Source organism: Lacerta agilis, chromosome 1 (genome assembly GCF_009819535.1).
Source record: "Lacerta agilis isolate rLacAgi1 chromosome 1, rLacAgi1.pri, whole genome shotgun sequence".
NCBI classification, from domain to species: Eukaryota; Metazoa; Chordata; class Lepidosauria; order Squamata; family Lacertidae; genus Lacerta; species Lacerta agilis.
In genome coordinates this window covers 101,114,691-101,129,619 of record NC_046312.1, presented here as the reverse complement: position 1 = coordinate 101,129,619, position 14,929 = coordinate 101,114,691, and the positions used below count along the sequence as shown (strand labels likewise).

The window sequence follows — 14,929 nt, the reverse complement described above, 5'->3', positions numbered from 1 at the left end:
CCACAATTTTGGTTTCATTTGTTAAGGGACTAATTTATTCTGTGAATCATGGGGACAAAAGAACAGGGTTCTTTAGTAGCATTAAGAACAGAGTATTTAAAAGGGTGCCTGAGGAGATGCAGTAAATAGAAAGCAGAGTGGTATGAGGAGAGTCTTAGGCACGATATAGGAAGACAGTAATGTTTCACTGGGTTTTAATATGATACAAGCTACAATGAAACCCTCAAACAATTATTTCACAGTTAGTGAAAGGGCAAGTTAAAAGAAAACTCAAAGTCGAAGTTAATTACGTATTAACTGCAGCTCAGCTATTATTAGCAGGAAATGTTTACTGTGTGGAATATTAATTGATAAGATCCCTCGCTGTAAACATTTATGGCAAGGAAAGAATAATTCAAGCAGAAACTTGGACTTTTCGCCCCATTTTGGAACTGTTATCAACCCACTGGACATTTTCACAGTGTAGTGAAATGGACTTAGCCAGATTTAACTTGGATTTCCTTGTTCGTTTGCCTTGTTTTACTATGTTGCTTTAAAAATTATTGGAAAATAAAGGGAAAGTATTCAAAGGCAGCTGCAAAATAGATTTTTTTTTTTTAAAAAAAAGAGATGAAATTCAGGGAAGAAATATATTGGGATTAATTTAGAGCTGAGAGTCAAAGAACTATGAACAAGCTCTGCATCTCCAAGGGACCGTGGACTTTTGGTCCATGAAAGCCCTCACTTGATTGCCACATAGCAAAGTACTTTTGAAACTGGAAAGATGGTGGGAGGTGCTTAAGCATTACCCAAGACATTGGAACTACCTAAAGAGCTTTTTCATTCCTGTCCATGAATAATAAAGGATTGAAGAAGAAAGCAAGCTTACCTTGCCAAAAGAACAAAATTTTTAAATATTATTAGAAAATATGTATGATGAAATAGGAAGATGAAGGGGCGAGCATAGGTGTAAAAGATAGGAAAAGGAACAAAAGATGCTATCTAGATGGGGAAAACACTGTCACAATCCTCTCAGAATGTGGTATTTTTCCAATGCAGCTATCTGATGAATATTCTTACACATGTATATTTATTTCAGTACAAATACAAAGAAGGCTATCGCAAGCAGCTTGGCCACCATATTGGAGCTCGCAGTGTGCAAGATGACCCGAAACTTGTGCATTCTATGAATGTAGCTAAAATGCAGAGTGAGAGGGAGTATAAGAAGGACTTTGAGAAGTGGAAGACTAAGTATATTAGCCCTGTGGACATGCTGGAAGTGTTGCACGCTAAGAATTGCCAGAAGCTGGTCAGTGATATTGATTATCGTCATTATCTGCACCAGTGGACCTGCCTTCCAGATCAGAATGACGTCATCCAAGCTAGGAAGGCCTATGATCTCCAGAGTGATGTAAGCAAGCTATGCAGAATATACACAGCCAGTGAATTTGTGTCTTTCTTTACCGAAATCATCCAGATATGCTTTTTATGGAGACAGTTCATATATATCTGGAAGTTAATGTGTTATAAGTGGAGATGAATGGATTCCATCCGTTCCTCTCTATTATTGTTCACTATTCCTTTGGGTTGCCTTCTGTTTTAAGCCTGGAACGAACTTCAGGTTTTGTATTCTCAGTAAAGGCTTTTGTGCATAATTTTAAAAGTAAAAAAACCAACAAACCACCCCCAATAACACATAAAACAAAAGGTTTGTTTTTAATCGCATATATTTTATATTAAGTTAAAACAACATTTCTAGTTTTTAGAAACATATACAATATTTATATATATATTTAATGTGCAGTAGCAGAATTGTGTAATTCTGAAAAAATAAGCTTGGGTTTTTTATGAACAATTTAAAAATGATTATTCTTAAGATACCTTGCAAACCTTTTGGAAATATATCACCAGATACTTTTAGTTGAGTTACGATAATGTGAAACAACAAAATCCAAGGTGAAATTCAGTAGAGGCAGATTCCATAAGCATTCTAAGCCATGTCAACATCATGAGACATCAATGGCAAAATTCTATAGATATTTACTCAGAAGTAGCACTTTGTTCAATTGGGCTTATTCCCAATTAATTAAACATGTGACAAGAGGCCAAGCAAAGAACAAGTGAGTGTGAATCAGACTGCATAAGATCATCAAATTTGGGCTAAATGAATATTTAGCTGCAAAAGCAGGAGTTATAGTGGTTGTAACTGTGACATATTGGTCCTTCAGTATACACATATTTAATGTTTCACCTCTTTGTTTATAACCCAGAAATGTTCCCCTGCAATAGTAGTTATGTGTGAAGTTGATAGTTTCTCTGAATGCAAGGATAATCTGTGTTCATATTCCAGGTGCTTTACAAATCAGATATGGAATGGCTGAAAGGTGTTGGTTGGATTCCTTCCGGCTCTTTGGAAGTTGAGAAAGTAAAGAGAGCTGGAGAAATCCTAAGTGACAGGAAGTACCGACAGCCACCTGATAAGTTCAAGTTTACCAGCGTCACAGATTCTTTGGAGATGGAGTTGGCAAAACATAACGCCGAGACGATGAACAAGGTGAGTTTTGTGATTAGGCATTTCTAGGACTGTGCTGTGTGGGTTCTCTAATGCCAATATTTGCTTAAAGAGTTGCACGTTGAACACAGTCAAGTTGACTGGCAAGAAATGCCTCAACATTTGTATTGTTTCGCTGCAATCCATACCCTTTTGTCTTTCTCAGCTCTTGTTGCCACTTTCCTTCTGTTTTTCCTTGCAACCACAGTTATTTGCCTATTTTTCTATTAAGCCAATTGGCTAACCAATGCAATTGTTATTTATAAGTGTTGATGATGTTCTCACAGAAAATATAATAACAGTTCTAACTTGGGGCATCACAAGGATAGGAGTAAGTATGGCAACAAAATATTTAATATAATGAAATACGATTTAACAAAATTATTTTAGTTAGAAAATCCTGGTATTATTTGGTAAATTTATACTGTTGGGCATGTTACAATACAATTTTTGTTGACGGATATAGTAGCAATAGCATCAGTTGCTAAGGGTGCATGTTATTCTATGTTTTTTTTTTTCAAAATTCAAAATGCTAACTGTTTCTTCTGCTCTCCCACAGCGATTATACACCGAAGCCTGGAATGTTGATAAAACAAACATTCATGTCATGCCAGATACCCCAGAGATTATGCTGGCAAAGGCAAACTCGGCCAACATTAGCCATGTAAGAGCCTTTTTTAAAGGATGGGTTTTTAAAATGCATCTGATTTCTTAAATAATTGGTGATCCTGTACACCGTATATGCACAAATTCTACGTGAGTGAGTTTTCATTCATGGTTGTTGTTTTTATGACTCCTTCTATAGAGACTTTACATCGAGGGATGGGAAGAGGCTAAGCAGAAAGGATATGACTTGAGAGCTGATGCAATTCCAATCAGATCTGCAAAGGCATCAAGGGACATAGCTAGTGATGTAAGTACCATAGGTGTGTTGATGACACACTTCTGCAAAGAAATGCAAGTAACAACCCTGTGGTTTTCAAAATGACTATTATAGAAATAATAATTTAAAAGAAAAGGTGTTCGGTCTTCTAGGGTGGTGATGCAGGTCCTTTCAACTGACCCCATACTGATATCTTCAACATTTGTAATACACAAGAGCAATATTCCCCAGCCTGATGCCCTACAAAAGTTTTGGATTGCCACTCTTATTAGTCTCAGCAAACATGCCCAAGGGTATAGAAAATTAATAAATAGTAGTAGTAGTAGTAGTAATAGCTCTAAAATATGTTTTCTTTCTCTTTTGCAGTTTAAATACAAAGAAGCATATGAGAAGCAGAGAGGGCACTATATCGGGTTCCGAAACCTTCAAGATGATCCCAAGATGGTGTTGGCTATGCATGTAGCTAAAATGCAAAGTGAGCGGGAGTACAAGAAAGTATATAATCAATTAAAGACGAAGATCCACAGCCCTGTTGACATGCTGTCCGTCTTGCTGGCCAAGAACTGTCAGAAGCTTGTTAGTGACATTGATTACCGCCACTACCTGCATGAATGGACGTGTCTGCCTGACCAGAATGATGTCATTCAGGCTAAGAAAGTGTATGACATACAGAGTGATGTACGTAAAAGCAAACATAAAGCACCTGGGTTCGTGGGGGTGGGGTCACAGCTCAGTGGCAAACACACCTACTTTGCAAGCAGAAGCTCTCTTAGGTTCAGTCTATGGCATATTGAGTTGAAAAGAGTTAAAACATCAGGTAGCAAGTTTAAAAGTTCAGGTGTCTCTCTCGTTTCCTGAGACCCTAGAGAGTAGGTGGGTAGGTGGGGATATATAAAAATCAGAGTAGGCAGGACTAGGCTAGATGGACCAATAGTCTGAGCCGATACAAAGGCAGCTTCCTATGTTTCCATAGCTTCGTAAATTTCTGAATGGGATGAAATATGCTTAGACTATTCCTAAAGAAATAAATGTCTGATGCATTTCAGTCCAGAAGCTCCAGCTGAGCTCTCATGCAAAACTGCAGGGCTGCACACGAACACTCTACTTGGTTAAGTGGGCTGTAAAAAGTGAGCATCAATAAAGATCAAATTTCAGTGTACCTGGGGTGGATCTAGAGACATCATAAAAGCATTTCAGGAAAATGCATTGTAAACCTCATAATGGGAAATCAGGTTGCAGAAAGGCCAAACTCTACAGTGCCATCTGGTGTCACGGTGCTATGATGCATTTAAAACACTTAAAAAAAACAACACCTAAACTAATGTAAACTAATATATGGTATATGGTAAGTAAAAGTTCCCAAATGTATTTGTGCTGGTGCTGCTACAAATAATTTGGATTAGCACTCCTGAGTACAATAATTAGGGAGCAAGCTACACTGTGCTCTGTAGGGACTTTTATGTAACCATGCTAAGAATTGCACTGTAAGAGTTATTGGGCCTGGTACTAGGGTTGTGTTTAGAGCAGCGGTAGTATTCACTTCAGTTTTACTCAAAGTAGACCCACTGAAATTAATAACCATGGTTAAGTCCATTCATTTTACCCCTAGTCTCCAAGATTTAGCTTGGGGTGGATCAGACATATGATTACGAATTGGCAGACCTTGATAAGAACTAGCAAGGCTTCTGCCAAGTACCTATGAAAGACTCTGAAATGAGTTTAGGGATAGAGTTGACTGCCCTGATCCACTGCCTCATTTAATAATAATAATAATAATAATAATAATAATAATAATAATAATTTAATTATACCCTGTCCATCTGGCTGGGTTTCCCCAGCCACTCTAATGTACACATGGAGCAGCTATGAACATCAATTGCTGAGTTACTTCACTTGAAAAGTCTCCAACCACAGTAAAAAACTTCATGTAGGCAAATCCATATAGGCAAAGGGGCTTGACAAGTAGATCAGAACCCTTATTTGCACAAGGGGCTACTAGATCAGGGCAATTAGTTGTCTTCCTTCCTGTCCCTAGTACCAGACACTACATTAGGAGAAACACATTTCCTCTTCTTCTTTTCTCACAGAATGTGTACAAGTCAGACTTGGAATGGCTGCGTGGTATTGGTTGGATTCCAGAAGGTTCTTTGGAAGTCTTAAAAGTGAAGAAGGCCCAGGAGATCCTGAATGACAGACTGTACCGTCAACGACCAGACTCTGTGAAATTCACCGCTATTGTTGATTCTCCAGAAATTGTCTTGGCAAAGGCCAATGCTCTGCTTCAGAGCAATGTGAGAAACTTTTCCATTTGCCCTTTGGTCCTTGGGTATCTGTGTTTTGGATGTGAGGAGAATGTACTTCTAGAGGCTCACTCCAGCATGCTGGAATCAAGTGAGATATATGAAAATAGTAAGCTCAAAACCCATGCAGCTTCAATTTTAAACAATCATTTGAGGCTGCCTATGTTCTCATTTAAGATCACATTTAGACCCCTCTGAAGTCAAAGGAGGCTTTCCATTGGGGCAATTGGGGTGTAGAGATTGCAGTTTGTTTCATGATCTGTACACATTGCTAGATAGCCTTTAAACTGAGTTAATGCTTGAAAACCTCCCCATTCTGACTGCTATCATAGTAAACACCTTTATTTATTCAAATAAATGCAATGCAAAAAGTATAGGTTGTATCCAGTAGCAGCTTTCCAGTATTCCATTTGTATAAGGTGATACCACCTCATTTTGCCACACTCCCTTACCTATCAAATCTTTCCATGCCAGAAGGTCTCCCAACCCTTAGGAGCAGTGGGTAGGTGGGGATATATGAAAATTGTGTGCCGCATCTTGATCAAACAAAAGTACCTCCTACATCTGCAAAGATACTATTGGATGCAACTCTGCATTTGGAACATATTCCTGTATGTTTATCTGATTGTTGAGGAACATTTGATGCAGGGGCAGGTCTTGCAAAAGATTGCTTCTGTGATTAGAAATGCCAAACATTGCAATTCTTCTAATGATGGAATAGCCACTGTTTTTTTTAATAAATCCCTAATAAAAAAGCCATATGCGATGCTGCACACACAACTAGGCCACTTACATGAGTAGCTTGTATGGACGGTTTTGTATGTATAATCTCAATATGTACTTTGTGTATTATAACAGAAATAAGTACTGTATTTTTTCCCTCGTTAGGCATTATATCGTGAACTCTGGGATAAAGAAAAGACACAGTTCACTCTTCCAGCTGATACTCCTGAGATGGTTCTGTCCAAAATGAATGCTCTGAACGTCAGCAAAGTAAGAACTTAAACAATTAAATGTGAATACATCTGTAAAGAAATTCTGACCTTTAAATAAGGAGTTTGGGTGAGAATTGCCTTTCAATTAAAATTGTTTTATGATTAGAATGAGAATACCAAAGGATGAATATATGAAATGCCCATTCAGTTCTCTATGTAGCAACCAATTCTGATTAGCTATGAGTAATGCCCTTCCACTGAATTCATGATTCCCTAGACCTGAGCAACCAAATGGAAGGTGGGAAGCATTAAAGTCTTTAATGTGAAAAATATGATATTGTTGATAGCTTATATCAAGCTAGGGGGTTTTCTGGAGCAGATTGGGTGAGGCAAAGGAGAGGAAGTTTTGTCACATCTACTGGAATGATGTTTGATCTTTCCCATAATACTGAATATTAGAAAAATATTGCAATATTTCTTGGTGTGAAGTTAGATAGCAGTAACTAAGAGGGTTTAATTTTATATTTTATTCCATCCCTTTGTTCCTCAGTTTTAACTCTTTATTTTTATGCTTGGTATAAAAACATACATTTTTGAACATTTATTTGAGTGTGATATTGATTATATGTTTGAAAACATGTATACACCATAGCAATAAAATTCTATTGCTGGGGCTGGACATGGAAGAAAAGACAACATGGTAATATTTAATGCGTCCCATGCCCTGGAATGACCTTCCCCTAGAGATACAATGGGCATCTACAGTGATGGTGTTCCTCTAGTTGGTTTAAACACACATACTCACAAAGGCCTTCCTAAGCACTGATGTTTTAGTGCTGGCTCTGTTGTGGCATTTGTGCTTGGAACATGTTGTTGCTTTCCTGAAATGATTTTATTCGGCACACTGACTTACTATTTTATAAGGAGGCCAATTAATGTTTTTATAAATTATTAAGACACTACATTTTTTTTGTTCATATTGATTGCTCAAATTTACCATTACTTGCACTTAGAATCACAACCTGAAGATCTTAAACACATGAGTTAATATTCAGGACCCTTACTAAAAAAAAAATTGAAATACACTGACATGAATGCCGCATTATTCATTTCCTTCACAGAAACATTATGAAGCAGGATGGGAAGAAGCCAAGAAAAAAGGTTATGACTTAAGAGTGGATGCCATTGCAATTCAGCATGCCAAGGCTTCGAGAAACATTGCCAGTGAGGTACTGTCAACTGTTATATATTATTTCTGTAATGTTCTGTCCTATAAGGCTAAACAGGTGGCCAATATTTTGGTAAATATTAGGAAACTGATTTTAGATAACAAATTAGCCTTTTCAGTTTTTAGACTGTTGGCACAGATACATCCTGAAATTTGCTTACATTGGTTCTCAAGCTGTAGAGAGCTTTTCTTCCAGCACTGGCTATTGCCAGTTAAGCCAAGATGAGCTATTTCTCACAATCTTAGTTTAACTGGTCCCAAAATGGCAGGCATATATGCAAGCAGACATATTAAATCTGATTTTACAGCCATTTATAGTCAATTATTGAATTTCCACATTGGCTTGTATTTTTTAAAAAAACGAATTTCGTGAAAATTCATCAGCATCTTAGTGAGAAATTCTCCTAATGTAATTTTTGTGTGCAATTTTGCCTAATATACACATTTTTGCAAAACAATTTTCCCTAATGAAATTTTATATGATTTACACTATTGCATGTTTTCATATGCATACTTTACACAAGTATATCCATTTCTGCATGCATTACTTGGCCGCAGATGTGCATTACAAAATTTGGAGAAGTGTGAATTATGGAAATGTGACATTAACTGCAAACTGAACTGCATTTCCCTCTCACCCCTAATAGCAAATCCAGGTAAATATTTTATAATATAAAGACAGAATTACAGTGCTTTATCTACCCCCTGAATATTATATTATACAGTGGCACCTCGACTTATGAATCACTCGACATACGAATTTTTCGACTTACAAATGAAAAAAATGCCCGCACGCCTACGAATTCTTTGACATCCGAAGGACATCCGTTGGCGGTTTTAGATGGGGTTTATTCGACTTACGAATTTTAGATGCGGTTTACTCGATTTACGAATTTTTCTGAATTTTTCGTTTCCAATGCATTTCTATGGGGAAATTGATTTTTTTGACTTACGAATTTTTCGACCTATGAATGTGCATTCGGAAAGGATTGAATTCGTAAGTCAAGGTACCACTGTATAATAATAATATAATAATTTATTATTTATATCCCACCCATCTGGCTGGGTTTCCCCAGCCATTCTGGGTGGCTTCCAACAAAGTATTAAAATACAAATATTCCATAGTCGAATCCCTTAAAAATTGAAATACCAATAACTTCCACTAACATTTATCCTTGGAATTGGTCAGATTATTTAAGCTTCCAATTCTCTTTCCTGCTCAGTACAAGTACAAAGAAGCTCATGAGAAACAGAAAGGCCACTACATTGGATGCCCTTCAGTGAAGGAGGACCCTAAACTTACATTTGCTGCCAAAGTATTGAAGATGCAGAATGACCGGTTGTATAAGCAAGCTTACAACAAATCCAAAGCCAATATTACTATACCGGCGGACATGATGTCTGTCCAAGCAGCCAAGCAATGCCAGTCTTTAGTAAGTGAGGTGGACTATCGTCAACATCTGCACCAGTGGTCTTGTCTGCCTGACCAGAATGATGTGATCCAGGCAAGGAAGGCCTACGAACTACAGAGCGATGTAAGTATAGCTGTCCTTTGCAAAGCCAAACAAACAATACAACACTGCAGGTACAGAAGGCAAAAGAAACATCATGGTAGACAGTCGTGAAAGATTTCCTTTTCTTAATTTTTATTTTGTTTCCCTGTTAACATCTGTAGTTGCTTTCTTAATGAAAACTGGCCTTGTCACATTTTCACGTAATTTAACCTTCACTTGATTTCATCATGAGTACCTTGGGGGGAAGAACTGAAATGTTGTTAGTTCAGAATGTCCAACACATCATGCAGACAAATGTGACGTGATAGACCAGGCATATCTAAAAATAGCTAATGAATCCATAACCGATTGGAGTGCTGTCATCATATGTATGGATTTGTTGAACGTGCTGCCCACTCCATCTAGTCCAGCCTACATAAGCTTGGTTCCCTCCAGATGTTTTGGTCCACAACTCCCCAGCCAGCATAGTGCTGATCAAAGCTATCAATGCTGGTGTGAAATACAACTGGAGGTCAGAGATACATTTTGGCCTAGTCCAGAGAGATAGTACTACTTAGATCCTGTTGAAGTAATTGAGACAAGTTTGTGCTGACTTTCTAAAGTTCCATTCATTCTATTTACCACATGAAATATTTCTTTTGAATTGAACGGAAATATCTTGCTCTTCCTTTCTCAAATTTTCTCTCACAGGCTGTGTATAAATCAGATCTGGAATGGCTCCGGGGGGTTGGATGGATCCCAAATGAATCTCCAGAAGTGAAGAAGGTGAAATATGCCCAGGAAATTCTGAGTGACAACATTTATCGCACTCCTCGAGATCGTTTGAAATTTACCCACATTGTTGACACTCCTGAAGTCGTCCTTGCCAAAACCAACGCTGAGCAACTGAGTCTTGTATGTAACTCCTTTCAGCAACGTGACATTATTTTAAGTATTCTATGGAAGGAATTAACAGATAATTCTGTATTTTTGTAGGCTAAATACAGAGAAGCATGGGATAAAGATAAAACTACGATCCATGTGATGCCAGACACACCAGAAATCATGCTGTCCAGGGCTAATGCTATCAATGTGAGCCATGTAAGTAAATCGCTACCATTCTTCTTATGATACAACTCTGCAATCTTCTTCAGTTACTCAGATGAAGGGGGCTTTGGATGTTACAAGTTCATTATGCAGCAAGCACCCATGTAAATTCTATGTGGGTTATTGCACCTGCATTTATTTAGCTGTCTGTATGCAAACTGGCAATCTATTTTGTTTGTGGAGATTCCACAAAACAGATGTGTTAGCACTTATTATCCATAATTACTTACATGCAGTTTAAATACTTTTCCTTACATAGTTTTATATGGAGATAATCTGTAATGTTTAAGGCATCTCTTACCTGCAAAAACAGGAATCATTTGAAAAAAGTAAAAGCTGGTTGAGAATGACCTTTCATAAATATGTAAGTGCTGAAAGAGGATAATGACAATATAATGTTGTTGATTTTTTATTGTAGAAACTTTATAGGGAATCATGGGATGACATGAAGAAATATATTGACCTGAGAGCAGATGCAGTCCCAATCAAAACAGCCAAAGCCTCAAGAGAAATTGCCAGTGATGTAAGTATGCAAACAGAAGTTGGCAGTGTTTGGTAATCCATTGTCTCTAGACTTTTGTATCTAATGGAATTAAAATGCAGGAAAGAGAAAATATATTAAAGTTCTCTTTTCAAGGCAAGATGCAAGGACATTATGGACCAGCTTTCACTAACATAGTGTCCTCCAGATGTTTTGGACTAAAACATCCATCAACCTCATTCAGCATCACTGATAGAAGTTGTTGTCCAAAACATGTGAAGGGCGCCAGGTTGGCGAAGGCTGTGCATGTGCTCCAAATAAATTGTCAACTATCCTGATGAAATATTAAGCTCTTCTGTTGGTCAAAAAAAGTCCAGGTAAAGGATAGGTGATGCACAAAATTCAAATATATGTGAGATTGCAAGTAAATTCAATAGTTAGATTGCAAGTAAATGTGAGCATGAATGCAGCCTTTGTTTAGCATCTTAGGAAAAGAGTTATCAATCTTCCCACATTCTGAGATAACTAAGATGAAGATTTTAATTGTATACGTATTTTTTTTCAAATCCCATTAGTACAAATACAAAGAAGGCTACCGTAAGCAACTTGGGCACCATGTGGGATGCCGAGACGTTAACGACGATCCCAAGATGGTATTGGCAATGCATGTAGCTAAAATGCAAAGTGAGCGGGAGTACAAGAAAGTATATAATCAATTAAAGACGAAGATCCACAGCCCTGTTGACATGCTGTCCGTCTTGCTGGCCAAGAACTGTCAGAAGCTTGTTAGTGACATTGATTACCGCCACTACCTGCATGAATGGACGTGTCTGCCTGACCAGAATGATGTCATCCAAGCCAGGAAAGCATATGAATTACAGAGTGATGTGAGTGATTTGGTTGTTGTTGCAGTATCTCTTCATGACAGCTTCTTGTGTGTTGCTCTCTTTTGTGTCTCGTGGCATTTGGTGATTATTACTCTTGGCTCTACATTGATAAGTGTTTGATATTTTGTCTACAGAATTGCTGCATTTCTTTTCTGTAAAAAGTAATAACTGTTTTACTTCTGTGAACACGTGACACATATTAAGAGCCATAGTACATGTGAATTTTTAATATATAAATTCAGTATTGTTTGGGCAATCATCAGACTTCTTTAAGAAAGAACACAAGGGGACATTGAGACCTCAATTCAATGCATATACCCATGCATACAAAGCTACCGGTAATTGACTCTACCATGATCTGAAGAAGTAAGGCGTTAAACACCAAAACCTGAATTTGTGGCAGCCGCACAGAACCAAACACTTCTAGAGGTGTCCATTTCAATTGGTCTTTTACTTTCTATTCCAGAGAATTTTAGGTGTGAAAAGAATTCATTTAAGCTGCATATTAAGCAGCCTATTTTTCCTTGACTGGATTGCCTGAGTTGGAGTTATTTATTAGAATCAGTATTACTCATGGCCAGTACTGTTGTTGTTCTGCAATATACAGCTTGAAAGGGGATAAAAAGAGGCCTGTTTATTAATACCCACATTAGTGGTGTGGTATGCACTTTGCTTCTGTTCTTGTGATTGGCCAGCCATGGAAGCTGAGCAGTTCTGTATTATGATGAGTAGAGCCGGAGACGCAATTAATAAATTGGAGGAAATATTTTCAGTCATATTGTTAATAGCCTAATTGTTTCCTTTGCAGAACGTCTACAAACAAGACCTAGAATGGCTGCGTGGTATTGGCTGGATGCCAGAGGGCTCTGTGGAAGTGCTCAAAGTGAAGCACGCCCAAGATATCCTGAATGACAGATTGTATAAGCAACGTCCAGATGCACTGAAATTTACAAGTATTGCTGACCCACCGCCCGTTGTCCTGGCTAAGATTAATGCCCAACAAGTCAGTGAGGTAAGCTTGGGAATTACCCAGTTACTGTATTCATTATGATGACAAATTGGTATTGGGAATGGGTGAGTTACAGTTGCATACCTTTGAAAAATAAGAGGTTTTCGTAATGCAATGCAATCATTTAAGCCTTCACTTCCTTCTTAGAATCTGTATCGTGAAGCCTGGGATAAAGAGAAGACTCAGTTCCATCTTCCTTCAGACACCCCTGGGATGCTGCAGTCCAAGATTAATGCTCTGAATATCAGCAATGTAAGAGAATTTACTAACTATATACCCATGAGTGGAATATGTGTAGCGATGCATCTGTAGCTATTCAGCTGTGTCAAATGCAACTTCCCATCATTAACTGTTCTTAAAAACAAGAAGGCATTTGGCTCTTACTTGTGAGTTTTTATTCAGACGTAATAAAGAGAATTAACTGAGCTTCATGGACAGAAGATATTAAAAAGAGACTGACTTCTTCCAAACCCCAACGCCGTCAGAGTGTTTCATTGTTATATGCTTTGATGATGTTGTGGTTTGGATAATGTCAGTCTCTTTTTAATACCTTCTGCCTATCAAGTTCTATTATTACTAAATTGTACTTCCCCACAATCATTCTGTTTCTTATCTAGGCCCCAAATAAATTGTCAATTTCAGTTATATAAGACGTATGCATGCATGCATGCAAACATATATATCTGTATAAGCTATATTTATGCAGTGTTTGTATATGTCATATTACACAGCATTCACATTTTTACTCCTTCAGCTGCAGTCCTATGCATTCCATATTTACTTCAGAGTAAGGCCCATTGAGCACAGTTGGATTTACTTCTAAGTAAACTTGCATGGGATCGCAGTGTTGATTGAGGAATGTCTATAGTTGGTTTTCATCGTGTATTTTATGATTACATTGAAAACTGTGCATTTTATTCTGATTGCAGAAACATTACACTGGAGCCTGGGATGAGGCCAAAGCAAAAGGGTACGACATAAGAGGTGATGCTATTTCAGTCAAGCATGCCAAAGCCTCCAGAGAAATTGCCAGTGAGGTACAATCTCTTTTATTTAACATTTACTGCTCAAACGGCTATATCTTTTAATACAATGAGTGTGCATGTCAAAGTATATGAACAATTGATAATTCAGCCTCAAAACTGTATTCTTTCGAACAATCAGAAAGTTTAAGATAGTCCATTATTTTAAATGCTAAAGAGCTAACTGTGATAAATTTGTAGATACTTGGCACTGTAAAGACTTTGCAGTAATTAAATCTGTTGCTTCCTTTTTTAAAAAAACACCCAAATGTTTCTTTTTCCCCTTTCTTTACAATCACTTTAAAGTTTTCTTTTAAGTTGTGGAATGTCAGAGACCTCCAGGTATAGGGTGGTATATAAATTAAATAAATAATAATAAAATAATCTTGCATAGTTTCCAAATCAAGTTTAGCACTCTGAGCACACCATCCTATGCATGTTTACTCATATAGGTAAATTCCACCAGGCCCAATAGGGCTTAGTTCCAAGTAAAAATGCATATGATTTCCATTTCTGAACTATTTATTTGGATAACCAAATTTCATCAGTAGCTTTTCACTATTACACAAAGTGGTCTGTGCCTTTCAAAAGACATTGTGACTTTGTAGAATTCACAACCAGATATATATTAGTCAGTTATTGGGGGGGGGGAGATTTTTTTACTTAGGCTCAGGATGTATACAATTAGGGGTGGCCAAAACTGTCAATTCTCTACATTTCCACATTGACTTGTTTTTGGATTTTTTTTAGTTCTATCTAATAAAAATTCATTAGCATTTTTGTGTGAATTTTCCCTAATAAACACTTCTGTATACAATATTCATAAAGTGTGAATTATGGAAGTGTGACTTTAAATGCAAAATGAACCACATTTCCCTCTCATCCCTAATAACAAATCCAAGTAAATATTTCATAAAGTCAGAATTAGGGAGCCTTATTATGTTCTATTTACCCTCTTATTATTCCATAGCTAAATCCCTTAAAATTGAAGTATCAAGAACTTCTAACTATTCTCCTGGAAATTGATCAAATAACTTTAACTTCCAATTCTCTT

The 14,929-nt window shown here is 37.3% G+C and overlaps 1 protein-coding gene across 50 annotated transcripts in view; it reads left to right on the top strand.

Moving 5' to 3' along the window:
* The window catches only part of NEB (nebulin), a 158,039-nt gene that overhangs the window by 68,908 nt on the left and 74,202 nt on the right, over nucleotides 1-14,929 (top strand). For 49 of the 50 annotated variants that reach the window (XM_033164634.1, XM_033164977.1, XM_033164985.1 and 46 more), the window contains 16 exons: nucleotides 1,079-1,390; nucleotides 2,330-2,533; nucleotides 3,090-3,194; nucleotides 3,336-3,443; nucleotides 3,780-4,091; nucleotides 5,501-5,704; nucleotides 6,602-6,706; nucleotides 7,770-7,877; nucleotides 9,100-9,411; nucleotides 10,081-10,284; nucleotides 10,366-10,470; nucleotides 10,895-10,999; nucleotides 11,533-11,844; nucleotides 12,653-12,856; nucleotides 13,001-13,105; nucleotides 13,783-13,890. In XM_033164634.1, the coding sequence (XP_033020525.1) occupies nucleotides 1,079-1,390; nucleotides 2,330-2,533; nucleotides 3,090-3,194; nucleotides 3,336-3,443; nucleotides 3,780-4,091; nucleotides 5,501-5,704; nucleotides 6,602-6,706; nucleotides 7,770-7,877; nucleotides 9,100-9,411; nucleotides 10,081-10,284; nucleotides 10,366-10,470; nucleotides 10,895-10,999; nucleotides 11,533-11,844; nucleotides 12,653-12,856; nucleotides 13,001-13,105; nucleotides 13,783-13,890 (2,913 nt within the window). The remainder of the gene's footprint in view (nucleotides 1-1,078; nucleotides 1,391-2,329; nucleotides 2,534-3,089; nucleotides 3,195-3,335; nucleotides 3,444-3,779; nucleotides 4,092-5,500; nucleotides 5,705-6,601; nucleotides 6,707-7,769; nucleotides 7,878-9,099; nucleotides 9,412-10,080; nucleotides 10,285-10,365; nucleotides 10,471-10,894; nucleotides 11,000-11,532; nucleotides 11,845-12,652; nucleotides 12,857-13,000; nucleotides 13,106-13,782; nucleotides 13,891-14,929) is intronic. The other variant, XM_033164970.1, reaches the window with a different exon arrangement.